The 18721-nt window shown below is 41.2% G+C and overlaps 2 protein-coding genes across 4 annotated transcripts in view; one reads left to right on the top strand and one right to left on the bottom strand.

The window, feature by feature from the left end:
• mfsd2b (MFSD2 lysolipid transporter B, sphingolipid) overlaps positions 1–10637 on the bottom strand; it is a 105546-nt gene extending 94909 nt beyond the window's left edge. Inside the window, exon 1 of the mRNA XM_078399304.1 lies at positions 9377–10637. The gene's annotated coding sequence lies outside the window, so the exon portion shown is untranslated. The remainder of the gene's footprint in view (positions 1–9376) is intronic.
• atad2b (ATPase family AAA domain containing 2B) overlaps positions 10048–18721 on the top strand; it is a 101393-nt gene continuing 92719 nt past the window's right edge. For all 3 annotated transcript variants that reach the window (XM_078399300.1, XM_078399302.1, XM_078399301.1), the window contains exon 1: positions 10048–10409. In XM_078399300.1, the coding sequence (XP_078255426.1) occupies positions 10299–10409 (111 nt within the window). In that variant the 5' untranslated portion in view covers positions 10048–10298. The remainder of the gene's footprint in view (positions 10410–18721) is intronic.

Raw genomic sequence — 18721 nt, forward strand, 5'->3', positions numbered from 1 at the left:
AGAAATGGAGGGCTTTAAGACCCTCCTGGTGGGGGAATGGATGACATTCAGAATGTCATTATTGATTATTAGAGTTTATTAAAACGTTGCACAAAGTTGTTAAGGCATTTCATGACCAAAAGAATTGTGAAGTTGCAGCAGTTGTTTATCCAATGCTCTCTAAAACTGAACCATCATCATACTTATTATAATTCTGATTTTTATACTCGAGTAGACCATTCTTCACAATCATAAGGTTTTGGTGAACAATGTAATACACAAAATAAACTCGTTAATTTGAAATCAATATATCTGAATGGATGAGACTTTTTATATATTATGACGCACAGTAGGTAGAAAATTGCCAAGAACTTAAGTCTCACATGACTTTGAAATTCAGACACTATAATTTATTAAATTTGCTTTGGTACAAGCATAATAACATAATTGTAGATTAACTGTTGGTTACTAAATGCGGCAGTTTTTTTTACGCACTGCACCCATTGATGGGAATGTACTGATGTAATGGCAATTGCTTGGTATTACCACGGTTGTGAATCCAACCAGTTCTAAGCACACAAGCAATAGGCTGAATAAATTGCAAGAGGACTAATACTGTGAGTGGGGAACTTCAGTTCAAGCTTGATTGTGTTGCTTAAACCTGATGTGTCTTTTAAATGGGGAAGTAGATTTTGGCCTGAGCAAAGTCAAGCAGTCATAGCCACATACAGCTTAGAAACAAGCCACCATCCCTCTACCACACATCATCTCTATTTTTTAGATTTATATGGCGAAAAATTGCAATCTCGCTGGTTAATTTAGGAAAATACGAGGGGAGGAAGCAAAAGTGCCTGGCCATCTGAAGTTAAGGCCACACAACGGTTCTGCTGCAAAGAATTCACATGAAGACTATGAAGGGCCAAGCTGCAGAAGACAGCATATAAGTGGGCACAATGTAAGGCCTGCATTGAACTGTGTATATATATTGTCAGTGTAACAATACCGATGGCCCATTTTTTTTGCACTTTTGAAGACCTAACTTTGATATAGCATTTGGTGGTAAATGCTTCAGTTACAGCTGTGAAAGTTTAGATATGCTTGAAAAACTGGGGAAATAATATTGGTCCCTTGAAACAGGAATCTGCTTTTCTCTTTCAGGGCAACAGGATTTGTGAGCTGCCATTCATGCTCCAATAGTGCCCTTGATTCTTGGCCCTTGGCCTGTCAGCCCACGGCCAGATGGTGCATTCTAAAGGCACAGCGTCATGCCCTGCGCTGCTGGAAGTTGGCCTCATCAGCTATCTGCTGTCTCCCCCACTGAAAATCACAGTCTTCCATTGGATGCTGCACTGAGGAAGCATTGTGTAGGAGGATCAGCATAGGTCAGGACTCCTGGTAGTTTGACATCAAAACAATCTGCAGGACATTTAATCTATTCTTGCATGCAATATGACATGATTTCATCTATTAATTTGATGTAAATCATTTATATTGTAGAGTTTACTGTTGAATATTAGCCAGATAAATAAGGAAATATGAAAAGAAATGCTGCAACATTCAATAATAACGAGAGGAAGCTGCATTTGTGGTTACAGATATTACACTTGATGAGCTTTTCACAAAGAACGTGAGTCTGTCTGAATTAGATTCTGTTTTCCTCTTCTTCATTCTCCTCTTCCCTCCACCTCTTGTACACTCACTTCTCAGTTGTTCACCACAGAGCTTGTAGCACACGCTGTCACGTATCAGACCTACACTGTTTACCAAATAGTGCCGTGTTCCTTGGGAGCAATTTAGGCAGTGGAAGCATTGGTTCAGCAGGCACATAACATGGGAGCATTTGTATCATTTTGTAGATCAGCACATCTTTCTTTACATGCTACCTGTGTCCTTTTGTGTTTGTGGTGTGCTAGAGTATGGTCAATAGATAGCCTTCATCACCCAGTCGGCTCCCTTGGGTTGAGACCAAATGCAACTTCCCATTCCCTAAAGAATGAGGACATCTCTGATGTCCTGGTATGGAACACCTCATCTTGGGCGCAGATGCGGCATAGATGGAGAAATTGGGAGTAGGGGATAGAGTCTTTGCAGGAGGCAGGGTGGGAAGAAATGTAGTCTAAAAAGCTGTGGGAGTCAGTAGGTTTATAATAGATATCAGTCGATAATCTACCTCCTGTGAAGGAGACGATGAGATTAAGAAACGGTAGGGAGATGTCAGAGATGGTCCAAATGATTTTGAGTGCAGGATGGAAATTAGTAGCAAAGTTAATGAAGGCCGCGAGTTTTGCATGGGTGCAGGAGGTAGCCCTGAGGCAGTCGTCAATGTAACGGAGATAGAGTTTGGGGATAGGGTCAGTGTACGCCTGGAACAGGGATTGTTTGAGGCAGGCGTAGCTGGGGCTCATACTAGTGCCCATGGCTACACCTTGGATTTGGAGGAAGCGAGAGGAGTCGAAGGAGAAGTTGTTAAGTGTCCATCATGTGTGACTCTACCTCAGATGTACTTTTCCACCTGATCACCATGTAGTTTATATGAATCTATCACTTTCATGTCTTGAATGTACAACAACAGACCATTTGCAGCTCTCTGGGTAGCATGATGACAAAGCCATAAGGGCTGCGGAGTATTTAGGCTTCCTTTGGATTTCCTGCCACATCCTACACTTGCTGCAGGTTAATTGGCATAAAAAGTCAAAGGAGGCTTGATAAGCAGATGTGAGGGAGAATAAGTTGGAGGGGTAGAGAGAAATAAAAAGAGAGGAAGAAAGACTAATTGGACTGCTCCCTGGCATGGATTTGATAAGCAAAATAGCTTCCTTCTGTGTTGTGTTAATTATAAGATTTACATAATCTCTTTATCAATTCACATGTCTTAATTGGAACACCTCTCTTTCTTCTAAGCTCCAGTTGGTATATAACAGATCTTTCTCCATTACTCTTCATAGCTCAACAACCACATTCCAGAAATCAACCTTGTAAACATGGCTGCTCTGGCTGGGGGCCATTGTATCCTTTCCTAGAAACAGAGAAAAAGCTGTACAGAGTAACCTGAATGTGGTCTTGCTAAAATAGATGTTGAAAATACTGGAAACATTCAGCAGGAAATGCAACATCCCCAGAAAAAGAAACAGAGTTAATATTTCAAGTTGAAGAATGATTTCAGAATTTTTCTGCATGTTGATTTACTCCTGGACCTTGTATAGCACATTCAGATCTCTCTGCACACCGACATTTATTAGTTTCACACCATTCAAAAACTGTTTTCCTATTCTTCCCGCCAAATTGCAAAACGTCATATTTTCCAATCTTCTTGCCCATACACTGTTTTTGTCCTTTTTGCAGACTCTTGTGCTTTCCTCACTTAGCTTCATATAATTTACAAACTTGGACACGTTTGGATCTGAACCAGACTGATATAGGAAGAGGTGCCCGCCAGCATATTTGCCGGCAGTGACGGAACTTTGAATGCTGCATCACCACGCCATGGAAAGTAGGTTGTGAAGTCCGTGGCATTTAAGGTATGGCAGAAGACAAACGACAGCAGCAGCTTGAAGAGGTTTTATAATCTCATCAGTAGAAGGAAATTAATTGTGAATATTTTAAGACCGCTAAGGCCGAGGATATACAACAATTTTAAGAACGTTATGTAACTGTTCCATGGTCCCTGAATCATATAGATTCATTCTTGGCAGCATAAGGAATCAATGTACTTTTCTGCCTATCTTCCTTTTTGGTGGTTTGTTCTGTTTTAATTTAGTAGGTTTTGATGTTGTTGCTAGTTAGGTGGGCTTGTAGGTTAATTGACCTGTGTAAATTGCCCCTAATTTATTGGAAGTGAATTAGAATGTGGGATAGCATAGAGCTAGTGTGGATGTATGATCGATGGTTAATGTTGTCTCAGTGGGCCAAAGCGCCAGTTTGAATGGATGCATTGTCGTGGTGACCATTTTGCAGATCACCGCACTCCTTGCGCAACAACCATCTCGAGATTCCAGTTGTATATCATTTTATCTCTCCTTCCCATGCTCACATCGACTGATCTGCCTTTTGCTTTTTCCATTACTCCAGAGAAGCAAAATGCAAATTGAAAGAATAACATCTCACATTATGTTGGGGTAGCTTACAACCCCAAAAGCTTTGGCAGATTGACCTTCTTTTTAGTTTAGTTTATTATTGTACCGAGCTCCTGCCCATATTAGACTTCCCATGGCATGATTACAATTGAGCCATTTACGGTGTATAGATACATGATAAGGGAATAACGTTTAGTGCAAGGTAAAGCCAGCAAAGTCCAATCAAGGGTAATCTGAGGGTTACCAAAGAGGTAGAAAGTAGTTCAGCTCTGCTCTATGATTGTGGTGGGATGATTCAGTTGCCTGATAACATTTGGGAAGAAACTGTCCCTGAATCTGGTGGTATGCGTTTTCATGCTTCTTTACCTTTTGCCTGATGGGAGAGGGGAAGAGAGAATGGCCAGGGTGCGACTTGTCCTTGATTATGCTGCTGGCCTTGCCGAGGCAGCGTGAGGTATAAATGGAGTCAACAGAAGTGATGTTGGTTTGTATAGGAAAGAACTGCAGATGCTGGTTTAAATCGACGGTAGACATATCATATCATATCATATCATATATATACAGCCGGAAACAGGCCTTTTCGGCCCACCAAGTCCGTGCCGCCCAGCGATCCCCGTACATTAACACTATCCTACACCCACTAGGGACAATTTTTACATTTACCCAGCCAATTAACCTACATACCTGTACGTCTTTGGAGTGTGGGAGGAAACCGAAGATCTCGGAGAAAACCCACGCAGGTCACGGGGAGAACGTACAAACTCCTTACAGTGCAGCACCCGTAGTCAGGATCGAACCTGAGTCTCCGGCGCTGCATTCGCTGTAAAGCAGCAACTCTACCGCTGCGCTACCGTGCCTGATGCATCCTGATAAAATGCTTTCTACAGTGCATATTTAGCCCATAGAAAACATTTTATCAGGATGCATCGGTCAGAGTATTGAGTATAGAAGTTGGGAGGTCATGTTGCAGTTATACAAGACAATGGTGAGGCCGCATTTAGAGTATTGTGTTCAGTTCTGGGCACAGTGTTAAAGGAAAGATGTTGTGAAGCTGGAAAGGGTGCAGAGAGGATTTACAAGGATGTTGCCAGGACTCGAGAGCCTGAGCTATAGGGAGAGATTGAGCAGGCTAGGACTATATTCCTTGGAGTGCAGGAGGATGAGGGGTGATCTTAGAGGTGCACAAAATCATGAGAGGAATAGATCGGATAAACTCAGAGTCTTTTGCCCAGAGTAGGGGAATCGAGAACCCTAAAGTTAAAAAGACTCTGAAGACAAAATCTTTATACAAGTCCTTGTACGTGTTTACTGGTGCTGCTAAACGCACTTTATGTGTTTGTTTCCCCATCCCTAGTCAAAACAATCACATTCTTTTTTACCTCATACTTCATTCATTACCATCTCTCTGCTTTTCAGCAGTAATACCCAAACTTTTCCCCAATGTAACATTTAGAGATCTTCCATATTGCTGTTCTGTGAGGCAAGGATAAAGTTTCTAACCAAACATTCTTTATGGAATGCGAATAATATTCAACTAAATGTATCAGCTAATACAACAATGTATCTGAAGTTATACCATATGGTACACATAGTTATTTAAAAATATGCATTCACACCCAGCACACCACAGTGACAATTCCTTTTGATTACACTTGCGATTAGCACTGGCTTTCCTGTACTCAATGTGCTACATAAACGCAAGTCATTATAAACTTGGGAATTTCAACTCAGAAGCCACTAGGTTTCCTGAAAGCACACATGGCTTGAAATAGTGCAGAAATAAATATGAAATACAATGTGCCATCTGCAGTTTCCTTCTAATAGCTGTCAACCACATCACCCAACCAATGTGATATAGCTAAACAGGTTTGAATCAAAATGATTTTATTTTCAAAGCTGATAGCTGACATAGATTGAAAGCTGATAGGTGATTCCCAATCTCATGAAATCTACCTTGATTGTGTTATTCATTTTTTTTTAGTTTAGTTTGGAGATACAGCATGGAAACAGGCTTGACAGCCCACTGAATTCACACAGCCTGTTCACACTGGTTCTTTGTTATCCCACTTTCTCATTTACTTCCCACACACAAGGGGCAATTTACAGAGGCCAACCTGCACGTCTTTGTTTAAATCTCCATTCAAGGATCCCTGTGATGGAGGCAGAGAAGGAAGTCAAATTGTACTGAAACAAGTCAATTTCAATCAAATATCCAGTGGATACACCCACCCACAACTCTTACCTGCACCCTGAAATTTTATTACAATTTCCCTTCATCTATTTTGTGTGAATGCAACAATTTGTTTTTCTAATACCTTCCAAATCATCTGATGCTCTCTTCACATCTTGTTCTAATTGTTGCCACCATTACAGATAAGTGTTTTGTCCGATCCACAGGGGCTATATTAGCATCAGTAATACAACCCATAGTTCTGCATGCTTTTAAAATTACTTTTTCATCTAGTAGTGGTATTTCCTTTCTCTCGTTTTATAATGCTCTCTCTGTTCCATGTTCTCTCCTGGGAAGGCAACAATGTTGTTTGTTTTCAAGAACATCTCTGCTTGTTCACATACGGTGTAAACAACTGCAACCTCTCACATGTTTTAATTCATCAATCTACCAAGTCCAATCCCTGTCATCATTTTTGCTTTATCTCTTGTACCTGGTTACTACGCCCTGACACCAATATATGAAAGCAATGTTCACATGTTTTTCTATTCTGCTCTTTGATAAAACAAGTAACGAGGTTGGTATTTCTAACCAGATAGCTTTGATTGAAGGCAAACAACAATGAACCAACTGCAATGGTTGATATATCAAAGGATCAAAAGCCATACCATAAGCTATACATTATCTTAAAAGATAAATAAGCATTCAATATACCTGAATGGAGACTTCAGATGCTGGTTTCCAAAAGAAAAAGTGGGTCAGATAAAATTGCTGGAGGGAATGTATAGGCAACGTTTTGGGTCAGGATTTATTCACAAAATGCTGGAGTAACTCAGCAGGTCAGGCAGCATCTCGGGAGAGAAGGAATGGGTGACGTTTCGGGTCGAGACCCTTCTTCAGACTGAAGAATCGGGTCAGGATCCTTGTTCACACTGATTGGGGGGGGGGAAGGAAAGAGGTAGCAGCAGGACAAAGCCTGCCAAGTGACAGGTGAGGAGGTGTCGATTGGCAGTCTGGTGAACAAAGGGTAGAGATGAAAAGGAGACAAAAGGATGTCAAATAAGGAACGAGGAGTGAAATGTGAAGCCAGAGGGAGGGGTATAGGTGGAAGTGACAGGGAGGGATTGAGAAATAATGGGAGAAATGTGTGTGCACCAGGGAATGGCCCAGAGAAGAGAGGGGAAAAAGAGAGGGGTGTGGGCCGTTACATAAAATTGAAACAAATCAACTTTCAACGGCGTAAGTGACTTAAGCGGACTACATGGTGCTGTTCCTCCAGTTTGCATGTGGTCTCACTCTGGCAATGAAGTAGGTACAGGACAGAAAGTTGGAGCGAGTTAAAATGGTTGGAACCCAGGAGCTCCATTCAACACAAGTAGACCGAGCATGTGTTCGGCAAAATGTTCCAAGACCTGTGTGTGGTGCATATGCTCTCACTTATGACATAGTACTACATAAAGCATCAACAATCTGGGGCAGACCACATTTGGAGCACTAAATGTATTAGATAGTTCACATGCACCTCTTCTGACCTGATCATAGAAAATAGGTGCATGAATAGGCCATTTGGCCCTTCGAGCCAGTACTGCCATTCAATATGATCATGGCTGATCATCCAAAATCAGTACCCAGTTCCAGCTTTTTCCCCATATCCCTTGATTCCCTTGGACCTAAGAGCGAAATCTAACTCTCTCTTGAAAACAGATGTTCACGTACATCCACTCTAAATGTCCTTCACGTTAGTGAGACCAAACGTGGACTAGGGGACCCACTGAGTTACTCCAACACTGTGTGTTTCTTTTTCAATATACCTGTTGTTTTTTCTGGTGAACTTGTTATATGATCAGGCCCAGTCAGGATAGGGCTCATTGGAAAGATTCTGCCGATAACCCACCAGAGAATTAAAGTCTATGTAAAATCCTCCACATTCACTGGAAGAAGTGTTGGTGTCTTCTCATATATCAACCTATTGAGACCTGCAAGACCCAAGAAGCCCAAAGTGCTGGAAACTTGAGAAAAACACAACACGCTGGAGGAACTCAAACACACAACTTCTAACAATGATAATGATTTTTCTGCAAGGATTGTTTATTATTGGAATAGTCTCACTTAGTGCCGAGGGTTACCATTAGAGCAGAATTCACTCGACACACCTCTCAATCTGAAGTGGGGACTTGACCAGAAAAGTAATCTGTCCATTCCCTCCACAGATGTTACCTGGCCTGCTGAGTTCCACCAGCACTTGTGTATTTTGAAATTGAACCTGAATTACACTCAATTCAGCAGGCGGCATAATTCCTCCAATACCTCCAAACAAGCACTTGGGCCTGGGCTCTGTCACGAGAAGAGATTAACACACAAACCACAGAAAAATCTGAAGAAGGGTTTTGACCAGAAATGTCACCTATTCCTTTTCCCCAGAGATGCTGTCTAACCTACTGAGTTACTCCAGCTTTTTTTGTGTCTATCTTTGGTTTAAATCAGCATCTGCAGTTCCTTGCAATAATATTCAAAGATGTGCTCAAAACATCATTGCAGAAATGCAACATCTCCATACTCTTCTGAGGGTCTCCAGCCCATGTCTGCTTACTAGTGACATATTCGGGATGCTTTTGGGAATCTCTAGGCTATACACCAGGGCCACACAGAATGGTTGCATAAGCTGCGCATCACCTCATCAAACAACCACCCACCTGCGCTCCCCACCTGCTCCATCTGTGTTAGAATCTGCCGTTCCCACATTGGCCTCATTAACCACCTCAAAACCTACAGACCAGAGTGAAAGCAATTCATCTTGATTCCAAGTTATCACATATAACTGCGCGTACCACCAGACTTAAGAACAGTTTTTACCATCAGGCCATCCGGCTTCTGAACGCATAAACACATTTCAAATCATATATGTTGATTATTTTTAATATTGTCTTTTTACCTATTTTAAATATTGTCTTTTCACCTTACTAATGTCATTTAAAAAATCTTATTTATCCTTGGAATATTACTGCTGAGGTGACCCGTTGTCTTGCCAAATACATTTCATTGTACCGATGACCCTGTGCCAACCTGCATATGACAAATACAATTTATTATTATTTATTATTATAACACAAAGAAAGGAAGTGCCTTAATACAACAAAACAGAAAAAAAACTCACCAAGTTCTGTGAAAAGGGAAATATTTCACATCGAAAACCCTTCGTCAAAACTACGTGACCACAACTTGTAAATCAATTCCATCAAATTATTTCAGAAATGATCTACTTTTTCTGCCGAAAATATTATATCGTTATTTTCAATAAATAAATAAATAAATAAATAATAAGTGAAGCGCCTCGTTGTTGTCTAGTCAACACGTCTCATTCGGTGTTTTAAATGTGTAAAGTTTTCCTCAAACACACAACTTAAATACAAAGATAATAATTTCTCAGCTGGAATCTTTATTATTGGCACCCAGTCTCACTCAGTGTCGAGAATCACCGAGTTGACTCACGCACCCCTCTGTGCCGACGGTTGCCGACCGGAGCCGAGTTCACTCGTTCGTTCTGTCAGTGCCGAGAGTTGCCGAGTTCACCCCCTCCTCATCCTCGTCGGGCCGGTTGGGGCCGAGTTCACTCACGCACCCCTCTGTGCCGACGGTTGCCGAGTTCATTCCTTCATCGCTCAGTGACGAGGGTTGCCGATCGGAGCCGAGTTCACCCCCATCTCATCCTCTTGAGTGCCGATCGGAGCCGAGTTCACTCCACTCGGCCTCTCTCAGTGCCGAGCGTTGCCGATCTGGCTCTCCTCCCCTTCCTCTCCCTCTCCTCCCCCACAGCCGAAGATTTCCGATCGGAGCCGAGTTCACTCGATCACCTTCTCGGTGCCGAGTTTCGTCTCCGCTCACCCTCTCCAGGCTGAGGGTTTCCCCGCCGGAGCCGATCTGGCTGTCCCTTTCCCTCCCCCAGAGCCGAGGGCTTCCGATCGGAGGGAGCCGCTCACCGTCCTGTGACTGACACAAGAGGAGAAATGGCGCCCAACGAGCCGTAAAGCCAGAGCGGCCGGGAGACAAGGCAAGGGGGGTGGAGGAGGAGGAGGAAAATGGTGCGGACTCGGCGAAACTCGGTGCTCGATCCCGATCTGATCGGTGGCCGCATCTCGTCCAGGACTCGTTCGACTCGCTCCTCGTCTCAACACGACGACAACAAGCGGGTAAGTTCAGGCCACCGGCGCTCGATGCCCCCTTCCCTTCCCTTCCCTTCCTGGCAACCCCCGCCCGGCTCGGTGCCGCCTGGGTTTGAAGCGAGCCGGGGGCCGGAGACTGGGCCCGGCTCCGACGCTCCTTTTGTTTGGTTTGAGCGGGCGCCGGGTGACCGGCCGGGATTGCGGGACCGAGTGTGCTGGCGAAGACTGTCTCTAACAGCTCTGTCTGCCCGTCTCTCTCCCTGTTTCTGTCTGTCTTGTGGGGAAAGTCTTTGTGTGTTTTGCTGTAAGTGGATTGGAGTCTGTCTGCAAGGGAGGGGGAGGGGACAGGGAGGCGCCATCAACGACCAGCTGCAGAATTACAAGCAATAACAAAACTTTAAAAAAATCCACAGCTTCACAGCCCAATCTTTTCCGATTTGTTAAAGACGAGTTTGTGAAATAAATGGCACGTGATCCCTTGTCAACACGGTAAACTCTCGAAATGGTGGTACTGTCTTTCATTGACTCATGAAACTAAAACGTGTCGCCTCTATTTTAAAGTTCAAGTAAGATCTGATGGTCTAGTCTAATTTTTTTGTAGTTTTGTTTTGCTGTTACAGATCTTCGGAGTTTTTTTTGCAATTTAAACGCGATTAAGCTCCGAAACGTCATTTTGTAGGCTTTTGGTCCATACTTTTCATCCAGACTCTTGGAAGATACATTTCACTACTGGATCTCGAATGTGTGTATCGTTCTAAATAAGAATATTTTAATAGATAATTTTTCCCCCAATTTGGCAGCTGTAAAACGAATCTAGTGTTTTTAGACTGAAACGGAACTGCATTAAGCTTTTTTTGGAAAGACAACCAGTTCTATTTGAAGTGGGGGGAAAAAAGTGGGGGGAAAACGGACACAAAGTGCCAAAGAAGGCTTCCAACTCGAAACGTCACCAATCTTTGTTCTCCAGAAATGTTGTCAGACCTGCTGAGTTTCTCTGGTACTTCATGTCCTTTGTTTGTAAACTGCATTGGTAGTTCCTTGTTTCTATTATTTTGAAGTTATGTTGCTGGCTGGAGAGTAGATTACCTCAAAACATCTTGATATTATGAAGAATTATTTTAGTAATGGCACAAAATCAATTTTATATTTTTAGGTCTCTTTAAAACATAGTTCAGCGACAATGTCCTTAAAATTCTGTACTAAAACATTATCTTGTCCTTGGTTAAAAATAGATGCTAAAACTAGATTCCTGTAAATATACAAAAGTAATATTATTTAATATGTTTTAAATGCTGACTAATCTCAATTAGATACGAGGAAGTCAAAAAAATAATTAAGAAAATTAGGAAGACAAAGAATATTAAGAAAGTAGTACCAAAAATTTAGGAAGTAAGTAATGTAATAAAGTGGAGTCAACTTGGTCTTATGAAAGAGGAATCATATTTGATAAATGTGTTAAGATATCTGAGAATTGCTGAGAGTGGGTAGATGAAGTGTCATTTGTAAAGCTACTGCACAAGCTAAGAGGTCTGGGCACGGAGGCTAATATTTTATTTTATTTTTTCAGCCATAAGGTAAGTAGGCTATATGGCTGATTGTGGCTGCACAACTATTCCATTACAGTGGAATTTAGAAGGATGAGGGGATCTTATCGAAACATATAAAATTATTAAGGGGTTGGACACGTTGGGGGCAGGAAACATGTTCTCAATGTTGGGGGAGCCCAGAACCAGGGCCCACAGTTTAAGAATAAGGGGTAGGCCATTATGTACGGAGATGAGGAAAAACCTTTTCAGTCAGAGAGTTGTAAATCTGTGGAATTCTCTGCCTCAGAAGGCAGTGGAGGCCAATTCTCTGAATGCATTCAAGAGAGAGCTAGATAGAGTTCTTTAGGATAGCAGAGTCAGGGGGTATGGGGAGAAGGCAGGAATGGTGTACTGATTGAGAATGATCAGCCATGATCACATTGAATGGTGGTGCTAGCTCGAAGGGCCGAATGGCCTACTCCTGCACCTATTGTCTATTGTCTATTCACATCTTAGCTTTTCAAGATCAGCTGATTAAAAGATAACACGAGTTTGAGTAAATGGGTCATTTTATGGTTGGCCAGTTGAAACCAGCAAGGTGTCATAGGGATCAATACTGAGGGCGCAACAGTTTACAACTTGTTTTAATGAATAGATGAAGGGGATCAGTGTAATGTAGCCAAATTTGCTGCTGATCAATGATAAGTGGAAAGGCAAATCCTGAAGGTGATACATGAGGTCTATGAAGGGATAGATTAAGTGATTGGTCAAAAGCTACAGCTGGAATATGATGTGGGGAAATGTGCCGTTATCTCACTTTGATAGGAAGAATAGAAATGCAGAATATGGTTTAATTTGAGGCACTACAGAATGCTGTGATGTGGAGGGATCTTGGGTGTTCCCATATGTGAAAAGCAGAATATTGGCCTGCAGGTCGAGCAAGTAATTGAGGATGGAAACAAAATTCTGGAGTAACTCAGCAGGACAGACAGCATCTCTGGAAAGAATGAATGGGTGACATTTCGGTTCGAGACCTTTCTTCAGACTGAGAGTCAGGGGAGAGAAAAACTGGAGATATGGAAGGGTACAAAGAGAATGTAAGGTGTGAATTGAGAATGTTAGACTTGCAAAGGGGAAGGAGTTCAGAAATAGGGAATGAAAATCAAAAGAACTACAGATGCTGGAAATCTGAAATAAAACCAGAAAATGCTCAGTAGGTCAGGCACATCTGTGGGAAGAGAAACAGAAAATTAACATTTCAGGTTGAAAATTATGGGTTTGGTTTCAGACCAAGGGATCATCTATTAAATGGGAAGACAAAAGGATTTCTCTTGAGAGTTGTGACTCTGGAATTCATCAGAGAGTTGTGGAGGTTGAATCAATGATTACATTCAAGGCTTAGATGAACATATTTTGATCTTTGGACAGTCAAAGTTTATGAAGAACATGGAGAAAGATGGAGCTGAGGCTAAAATCAGATTAGACACAATCTTATAAATGGTCATGCTGACTAAGTGGTCATATAGCCTACTTGTATAGTTGCTAAAATTCTGAAATAAACTCAGAAAATGCAGGCAGCATCAATGGAGAGGGAAGCAGAGTTAATATGACAGATTGGTGATCTCTTAAGATGTAAGAAAGTTTCCACTGTTATCAGTTTGTTTTCTTGCTTCTGTTTATACCTTTTTAGTTTTTTCCCCCCACGTTTTTTTGTAAACTGGAAAATGTTTGATAACTCCTCTTTATTTTGTTTTTGAGATTGCAGAAACCCTGCCTATTCATTCTTTCATCACAAGTACATATTCACAGTTCTAATTTTACTCTTGCAATTATCTTTTTCTTTCTAGTGTCTCTTTTAAAAAATATATTATTGAAATCAGAATCGACTCTAACCAGGGTGTATTTCAAGTTTCATCAACCCCAGGTGTATCCTTTTAATGATACAGTAAAACTCCCCAAATCTGCTACCCTTGAGACATTGGTAGCACAGGACTGGCAGATTTTTTGGAATATTGGACGTTACCTCAATATTAACACCCAAACATGCACCTTTATTTGACTTTTCACATGTTATGCAGCAGAAATAATTTTCAACCCGTTGAGTTTAAAGGGAACAGGAAATGTACAACTGCTCTGGACTACAGCTTTGGCACACTGTGCTTGCACACTGGACCATAGCTCACATTTTGGGTTAATGAGTGAGCCAGATGCTGGAGCATCAGGATATCAAAACAATTGGTTGCAGGATAATTGGAGTTTAACTCTAATTTTAAATTGATGAGCTCACTGCTTACTTTCTACATAGGCATTTGAAGAGTGTCAATATAGATTTAAACTATTTAGTCCTCTTAGTCTCTTCTGCTTCAGTAAAAAATATCTCATGACCTGCATCTTTTCTACCTATAGATCTTGTGACTTAATGGTGTTTCTACAATATGTACACAGCACTGACTGGCATAGCCAGTGTTCTGCAAATTGCCATCAATACTTTAGTACATCCTCTAATTATAAAATCCATTCTATGGCTTTATTTATCTGCCTGTGCATTTAAGGAAATATGTACAAAGACATAAACTGGTTGAGTAACTCAGTGTGTTGGGCAGCATCTTGGGAGAACACGGATAGGTGATGTTTCAGGTTGGGACTGATTCAGTCTGAAGAAGGATCCCGACCAGAAACGTCGCCAATCCATGTTCACCAGAGATGTTGGCCGATCTGCTGAGTTACGCCAGTATGTTGTGTCCTTTTACATAATTTTCTAAATTGGTTAGAATGTGTAAACCAACATCTACAATTCCTTGTTTCAACTACGGAATTGCATATTTCATTTCCCAATTCTTTCACTCTCTTGAATTCTTTCAATAAGTTTGTACTCTTTGTTTTCTGTCAAAGTATATTACTCTATATGTCACAAAATCGTTGAAATGTTACAGAGTAGCAAGAGGGCATTTGGTCCATTGAGTGCACTGATATTAATATATAATGCAGCAATGCAGCTAGTAGCAATCTGACCTCTTCCCACAGCTCTTTTTTTTCCATCAAGTACTTACCCAGTTTTGTTAGGATGGCTGTAGTTGAATCTGGCTGCACTATTCTCCTGGCAGCGCATTCACGATTCTAATCATTAGATGTATTTTGTGTAGGAGAAAAAGTTTTTCTCATATGTCACTTCTGGGTTTTTGCCGATCACTTTCTTTCATACTGTGTCTTTTGTTAACATTGACAGATGGGTCAAAAAACAGTTTTTCTTTATCTACACTGTGTAGACCTTGCACAATTTTTAATTTATCCATCAGGTCCCCTTGCATTCTCCTGTGCTCCAAGGAGTACAATTTACATTTTTTATTTTTCAACTTGCCCTTTTGCTTCTGCTAAGTGCTTATATCTTTTACGAAGTCCTTTCGGGAATTCATCCCGTCTAGTTTACATTGCATCTTCTTGGATATGAATGATTAGTAACGTATAATGAACGGTGATTGGTGACTGGGCTCAATTTTACAATGTATATCAATAATCAAATTACTGCAGATATTCTTACATGTAAAAACAAAGACCAGCAGGTAAGCACTTAGGTTTACTCAGTAAAAGTTCCTAGATATTACTGGAGGGAATATATAGGTTATGTATGTAGGCAAAGATTTGGCCAAAAGGTGTACATTATGGGGAAATTGATCATTTTGGTGGGGAAAAAAAGAAGCAAAGCTAACGGGATCTCATTGTTTACAGCCTGGGTGAATTCAATACAGAATTGGGGAAGATAGACAGGTGACAAAATATGTCCAGTCTGGAAACAGTTCATCTCTATCGCAATGGCATGAAATAACTTAAACTGAAGATTTCTGGTTTGACATAGGCCAATTAGCATGCCCCATTATCTTACATTCAGCTGATGCATAAGAGAACAGACAGCCTGTCTGTTTGCAAAACTGTCCCTTTAATTTCAAACTTATTACTGCTTTTGATGTATATTAGAACAGATATTCTGAATATTGTATAAACTTATTTCAAAGTATAAATATAGATATTGTATTAATGGCAGCTATATCCACACAATTTTATAACTCCAAAATAATCCCGAACTGTATAAAATACATGTTTTGCTTCAGTTGGGCTATTGCAAACAGTTTTTGTTAGCACATTCCAGGAAGGATGTAATTGCATTACAGAGGATCTTATGAGAATGTTGTTAAGGCTGGTAAATTTTGGCAATGAGAAAGGATATGTTTGTTTAGTTAGTTTCATTTGGCAGTGGGAAAACATAAGTGCGAATATAATTGAGTGGGCAAACTAACTAGAGTCTTGCTGTCTGACTATGCGCCCAATGAGGTTTGACAAGTTTGGGTCTGGTACATTTGATAAATAGCTTGGGATCAGGTTATGCAGTGTTTTGCCTTATTCAATATTTTATCCAGAGTGGTTTGCTGTTGTTACATATGTCCTATGTTGTTAATTGATTAAGGAATCATAGAAATTTGAATTGAAGAGGAAGGCTATTTGACTCCCCATGTATGTGCTGATTGGGAAGGAGACCCCAATTTAATCCATATTCTGGGTGTTACTATTGACCAGAAACTTAACTGGATTAACCATATAAATACCATAGCTGCAGGAGCTTGTCAGAAGCTGGATATCCTACTGTAAGTCAATCATCGTCAGATTTTCATCCTCTGCAAAACACCTCAGGATTGTAATATTGTACTCTTTGCTTGCCCAGAAATGTAACTTTAATGGAACTCAATATGGTCTACACTGTCCTGAAGAAAGCTGTTTGATTGCCATATAATCCTCTACATGAAAACATTCTCCAGCATCAATGCCCTGGTGGGGAAATGGGGTTGTTTTAACGTGGTAACCCTGCATTTTGCATGATTTAACTGGATGAGGATAGAATAAGCATCGTACCTGTAAGCCACGCACAATCTTAAATCACTGTTCTGATGTCTGTGGATCAAAATCCTGGAACTGCCTATTTTATGTGTGATTCTTAGTTTTGTTTTGTGCAACTTCACCACATTGACTACTGTATTTAAAGTGGAGAGCTGCAGTCTTTCATGGTGGGGTGTACTTGCCCCAACCTAGTTGCATAATTGGTAAATGCTAGTGTTGCCTATGCCACCTACACCAGTATATATTTAAAGCCTTAGGCGAAGAGAAGTAATTTCTACTCTGTGATTTAAAAAAAATAATTCTGTGAAGCTATTTGCATTTAATCTTCTGTTTACTTTGAGATACTTTTTTATGTTAAGGGCACTAATTAAATTTTTTGCTGAAAGCAATTATCCTGTGGTTGTTGCTTTTTCCGTGTCTGACCCCACCCAGTTGTTTGCACTGCCTTGAAATTGATGAAACCTCCTGGTTATCTGCCCAAGACTTGATGTGAATTTTTTCAAAATGTACTGTGGGTTCAACTTGGCACTTTCTGGAATGCTGTGTTATGCAGTACTTTTATTTTTTTATTTTCAAAAATAAACTTATTTCAAAGTATAAATATAGATGAAAAAACTGCAAAACACTCAATCTTTTCATAGCTTCTATACATTCAATATTGCCAGTTGTATACCGAGTATTTAGCACCTTATTTTTTCTTTACACATCCCCACTGGACTCAGCCGCTCAATGTCAACAGCGGAAGGACCCTGGACAGTAGTCTTCTCCCATGGAGCCTTCAAGTTGCCAGCATTGAGCTTCTGCATCTGTCAGCATATCGTCCTGCAGTCTGGAATGGGGCAGTTTGCAATAGTCCTCTACAGACATCTCGCTATGCTGGAAGACCAACAAGTTTCGGCCAGACCAAAGAGCGCCTTTCACCAAATCCTTCCAGCAGCATTTGATGTTCTCCTCTGAGTGTATCCTTGGGAATAGTCAGTAAATCAGAGAGCTGCTTGGGATGAACTGACAAGGACCCTTGCATTTTTCTGTAGACCGTCATGGCAAATGCACAATCTGCAGAGAGGTGAGCAACCATCTTCTCCATAGCAGCCATCCCGAGGGCAGTGTGTATTGAGAGTAAGACTCCCAGCTAGGATCTGACTGGGATGGAGTCTATCACTGCAAGTGAGGTCTTGGTGATTGCTAGAGATGAAGCATGACAATCTGGGCAATCTGCTGAGGGAGCCACTCCACAGGATCCATGTTCTGCAGTGCTGGTAAGATTTTCCATTCTGACCACTGCTTAATGGGCTTGTGATCTAAGGTGTTGGTCTGAATGACATTTTCCACAAAGAATAGTGTGGCAATGTCCAGCTGACTAGAGCGTTGCACGACAGCAGTGTCAGTCCTATACAGGACTACAGAGCTTTATTTGTCATTCGGTACCGAGGTACCGAACGAAATTACATTGCAGTCACACACAAAAAAAAAAGTACACAAGACACATGACCCCAACACAAACATCCATCACAGTGACTCCAAACACCCCCTCACTGTGATGGGGATATCCTTCGCAACACCAGAGAAAGGTAGTTTCTCAGTAGGCTGTGACACTTAGTGCCCACATACTTTAGCTCCAAGCACATCCTGATGCAGCCACACATAATAGTGTCCATTACCTTTGCTCCTGTTGTCTGTGGAGTTTTACATTGTGACCGTTGGACATTTTTGATCCCCAGGTGAACTGGAAAGCAGCTTGGTAATTACTTGGGGATGGGCCACATCTGTGCCAAGTACAGGAGCTTTGAGATGTCTCATACCTGATGACCAAGTTTTTAACCAGTTATTGAGCACTGCTCCCAATGAACCAATCTTTGTTTGACCCCGGCTATCCGTTCCATTCAATTTTTGTTGCATGCCTCCTGAACCAGATCCCCAGCACCT

The sequence above is a fragment of the Rhinoraja longicauda genome, chromosome 5 (assembly GCF_053455715.1).
Source record: "Rhinoraja longicauda isolate Sanriku21f chromosome 5, sRhiLon1.1, whole genome shotgun sequence".
Lineage (NCBI taxonomy): Eukaryota > Metazoa > Chordata > Chondrichthyes > Rajiformes > Arhynchobatidae > Rhinoraja > Rhinoraja longicauda.